Genomic DNA, 5,000 nt, shown 5'->3' on the forward strand with positions numbered 1-5,000 from the left:
AAGACAGCGTGACTAAGGGGGGGAAAAATGTAAAACCCTGAGAGAGAGAGAGAGAGAGAGAGAGAGAGAGAGAGAGTCGACCTCAAGGACAGCACACTCACTGAAGAGGAAGTGTCAGGGCTGTTCTAATTGAAAACACGGTAACAAGGTAACAAAAGCTCAGGTGTGTGTGTGTGTAGGGGGTTGGGGAGGAAGATGGGCTGTCACTCTACATAAACAACCAAGCAGCAAGGGCAGAGAGGCTGCAAAGAAGATGGCTGCTTAGAAAAGTGTCCTTGCAGAGAGAGAAGGAGAAAAAAAAAAAAAAAAAAGAGAGAGAGAGAGAGAGAGAGGTGTATGAGGGTTGCATATGGCATGTTTGGCCCTGGGCCCTACTCCGTGGCATGTGTCAGTCTCTGTCAGAGTGTGTATGTGTGTGTGTGTGTGTGTGTGTGTGTGTGTGTGTGTGTGTGTGTGTGTGTGCATGTGCGTGTAGGAGATGACAGACGTTTGAATGGGCCAGCAAACTGGAGGAGGCAGTCTATGAGGCCCTCTCGTGATGGAGCGCTGTGAGCGCGACCAATGTCTGCACCCAGGGCCTTTGATAAATGTTGGGCTGTTTTAAAATGACAGGCCCAAATTACCTGCCCGCATTAAAGGGACGTGGCCGCCTAATCTCCGACAGCCTAATAGGACGCCAGGAGCCTGTTTAGTCAGCCAAACTCTGATGGGAATTGATTTTCTTCAGGGGAGCAACAAAAAAAAGTATCCCCCCCCCGTCCCCTCGCCGAAATAAATATATAAATGGTCAAAGATCCTTTGACCTGCAATCACTCCATTAGACTGCATTATGGGGGACAACGCTGCTGTAATGTATTCTGTCTGTCTGGTAATTGCATATTACAGGGGAGCAACACATGGACAAGATGGTCAGAGAGAGAGAGAGAGAGAGAGGGCTAGTCTGGAGGAGAGGAGAAAGGGATGAAGAGGACAAGGGGGAGGAGGGGTGCAGGTGGATAGACCAAGGGAGGAAGTATGTAACTATGAACTTGAGGCAGTGGTCAGGTGTGTGTGTGTGTGTGTGTGTGTGTGTGTGTGTGTGTGTGTGTGTGTGTGTGTGTGTGTGTGTGTGTGTGTGTGTGTGAAGGCGAAGGCAGGTGTCTGTGCACGTGTGTGTGTGTGTGTGTGTTGTCCCTGAGACGCACGCAGGGCCTCGGAGCAGCAACCTTGGCGCCATGCCAACCAAAGCACCTGCTTGACTGTTGCCCTGAGTAGCGCCCAGGGTCCGCTCTCTTTCCGAGTCTGTGTCCAAGCGCACATATTTTCCTCCATGGAAGAGACAGAAAAAGACTGTGCTGACAGTTCATGATCTACGGTGAGATGGTCAAAGATATCTGGTGGTGTGTGTGTGTGTGTGTTTGAAGGTCTGTGTCCTAAAGTGTATCACTCTCTTATAAGTGTGTGTTCATGTGAATGTATATGGACATACATGTGTCTTTGTACATGTCTATGTCTGGACCTATGAGTGTGTGTGTGTGTGTGTGTGTGTGTGTGAGAGAGAGAGAGAGAGAGAGAGAGAGAGAGAGACTAAGAGAAAGCAGGTTTACATATAGTACACTAGGAAGTCTGAGTGTATGTGAGTGTGTGTGAGTGTGAGTATGTGTGTGTGTGTGTGTGTGTGTGTGTGTGTGTGTGTGTGTGTGTGCGTTTCAGCCGTGCAGTAAGAATTGCCATGTGGATAGCAGCGGCCTCATTGCCTCTCTTTTAATTAGCCGAGCAGTGACTTTGAGTGTGGTGGGGCACTGTTGATTTACAGCACAGAGATTCCGAAAAACACTCACTCACACACACTCTCACACACACACAAACACACAAACACACACACACACACACTTTCCAAACGGTCTACCCTCATTATTAATGAGCTTGCTGCAATGTGAATTAATGTGCAAAAGCAAAACTGCTTTTAAAGGTTAGACATTTTCCATATGAGAGGAGAAGGGAGAAGAGAGGAGGAGAAGAAAGGAGGAGAGGAAAGAAGAGGGGGAAGAGGAGGAGGGGAAGAGAGGAGGAGAGAAAAGAAGAGGGGAAGGAGGAGAAGAGAGGAAGGAGAGGAAAGAAGAGAGGGAAGAGGAGGAGGGGAAGAGAGGAGGAAAGGAAAGAAGAGAGGGACGGAGGAGAAGGAGAAGAGAGGAGGATAGGAAAGAAGAGGGGGAGGAGAAGGAGAAGAGAGGAGGATAGGAAAGAAGAGGGGGAGGAGAAGGAGGGGAGATGGGTAAAGGTCAACCCCTCTCCTAAATCTCAGGCTGATGAGTGTTTATCACTGCACTTTGTTGCCTCCCATAATCCTTAATGATGAGAACTGAGGACTAGCAAGCACACTGACGACCGGACAAACACAGAGCACGTTGTGAGACTGTGTGTGTGTGTGTGTGTGTGTGTGTGTGTGTGTACACTCTTACATGAGTGCTCCATCAGTGTGCGGAGTAGCAGGCAGTCTCTGTGCAGTAGGGTGTTGAGCAGGAGGGACGGACTGAAGCAGGGCCCAGCAGCGACCATCCTCAGAAGCCACAGGCAGGACTCATCGCTGCCCATGCTGTCTCTGAAACACACACACACACACACACACACATATTAGCAAGACAACACAACACAAGAGAGACAGCAAGACAACAAGATAGGAAAGCTTAAGCAAGAGCCGTTTCACACACACAAACACACACACTACACACACACACACACACACACACACACACACAGGTGGGCATACACACCCCCACATGACTTGAATGTAAGTTTTAAAGTCTGTGTTTATGTGTTCTTCTGTGTGTTTGTGCTTCGTACAGCTTGCACAATTTATAATGTTACAAGGCAGCAAATCCACAAGATAGATCTGCTGTAGCCGGCCTGATAAATCTCTCTACAACAGCACACCCACTTTTCACACACTCGCACAAACACACACAGCACTTTCCAACACACACGCTGAGACATATGTAAACAACTCCACATGTACACACAAACCCAACACACACACACACACAGACGCATGCACGCACACACACACACAGACACACACACACACACACACACACAGACACACACACACACACACACACACACACAGGGAAAAATGAATAGCCCCCACTTATGGTGCCTGCAATTCTACTTGATTTATTCTTATGTCTTACATTGTTTCATTATTGTTTTATTTCATAATCAAAGCAGACAGTTGACTGGAGGGGTGAGACGGGCCAGTCAGACTGGTGTGTGTGTGTGTGTGTGTGTGTGTGTGTGTGTGTGTGTGTGTGTGTGTAGGGGTGGGGTTGGGGGCAGAGGGTTTTGTGGAGAGGACCACTGAGGGTTGCTTGAACTGGCGAGAGTGAGGGAGAGAGAGAAAGAGAGAGAGATAGAAAGAGAGAGAAAGAGAGAGAGAGAGAGAGAGAGAGAGAGAGACAGAGAGAGAGAGGGAGAGGGAGAGAGAGAGAGAGAGAGAGAGAGAGAGAGAGAGAGAGAGAAAATGAAGAGGACATAAAAATAAACTAATTTCAGTGCTTCGGAGTTCCACCATGGAGCTGCAGGGGGTGATTTGTGCGTGCGCTGCGCACAGAATCCTGCACGGCGTGATCGATGACGAGAGAGATAGAGGGAGAGAGCGAGAGGAAGGAAAAAAGAGAGAGAGGGGTGAAGTCAGCCACATTAAGACTCTGACCCCGGCGCTCTCCGAACGTGGAGTTTCACACCAAACGTCACCGAGAAGAGAAATATGAAGCAGGCAGTGGAGTAAATAGCCTGTGAGACAGGGCATCTGTGTTGAATTAGGCCCATGATTCAGGGGGCCCTACAGTGGAGTAAAGTGTGAATGTGTCTGTGTGTTTGTGCGTGTGTCTGTGTGTCTGTGTGTGTGTGTTTGTGTATGTGTGTGTGTGTATGTGTGTTTGTGTATGTCTGTGTGTGTGTGTGTGCGTGTTTGTGTCTGTGTGCATGTGTATGTGCGTGTGTGTGCTTGTGTGAGTGGGTCTGTGTGTGTCTGTGTCTATGTTCGTTTGTGTGTGTACTTGTGTCTGTGTGTGTTTGCCCTGAAACCATTACACATGCATTACACATGCTCCATAAAACAGTGAAATATCTTCGTTCCCCGGCTCATGGAATCGCATTACACAGCACCGCGTGCCACAGTCCACATTGTTTCCATCTCCTACAGGGCAGCAGCCAGCACGTGTGTGTGTGTGTGTGTGTGTGTGTGTGTGTGTGTGTGTGTGTGTGTATAGAGTGGGGACACTTAGGTGACTAAGCAGTTATTAGATAGTAATTACAACATATTACACAGTAATTACAGTTTAATGACTGGTTATTAGAATTCCCCTCGCTGGATGTAGCTGGCTGGGTGTAGCTGGCTGGGTGTAGCTGGCTGTGTGTGTGTGTGTGTGTGTGTGTGTGTGTGTGTGTGTGTGCTTACCTCAGCGCCTGCTCGGGGAACACCGCAGGGTTAATCACAGCCAGCCAGTAGGCGTCGTCCAGGACAGGGCTGTCCTTCTCCCCCTGGGCAGGTGGTGTGACCCCCTGTTCTCCCTCGACTGGGGTGCCAGCCTCGCCCGGGGCAGACGAGGTGCCCACGTCTTCTCCCTCCCCCTCTGGGGCTGCGGATGCGCCACCCTCTGCCTGGGCAGGAGCGGCATCCTCAGCTTGCCCTGGTGGCATTCCCAAAGACTCAGGGCCATCTCGAAAGGTCCTACCAAACACACAGAAAACAAACAAAAAAATTAGTGTACAAAATGCATTCATGTGTGTGTGTTTGTGTGTGTGTGTGTGTTCTTCATCAACCAAGAAGAGTGAATGCTCAAATTTCAAGTAATTATTATTCACATCATACCATACCATGTCATCAACCAAGAAGAGTGAATGCTCAAATTTCAAGTAATCATTATTCACATCATACCATACCATGTCATTGTGTTGGCGTTATGGACGTGACAGTTTTGCGTGGAATTGCCCACCAATCAAATATGTTTCCTCCCCAT

The 5,000-nt window shown here is 48.8% G+C and overlaps 1 protein-coding gene across 1 annotated transcript in view; it reads right to left on the reverse strand.

The window, feature by feature from the left end:
• Window positions 1-5,000, reverse strand: part of kiaa0825 (KIAA0825 ortholog) — a 124,527-nt gene that overhangs the window by 80,837 nt on the left and 38,690 nt on the right. Inside the window, 2 exon segments of the mRNA XM_048235732.1 lie at window positions 2,442-2,581; window positions 4,439-4,711. Of these exon segments, the coding sequence (XP_048091689.1) occupies window positions 2,442-2,581; window positions 4,439-4,711 (413 nt within the window).

This window comes from Alosa alosa, chromosome 24 (assembly GCF_017589495.1).
Source record: "Alosa alosa isolate M-15738 ecotype Scorff River chromosome 24, AALO_Geno_1.1, whole genome shotgun sequence".
Taxonomy (NCBI): Eukaryota; Metazoa; Chordata; class Actinopteri; order Clupeiformes; family Clupeidae; genus Alosa; species Alosa alosa.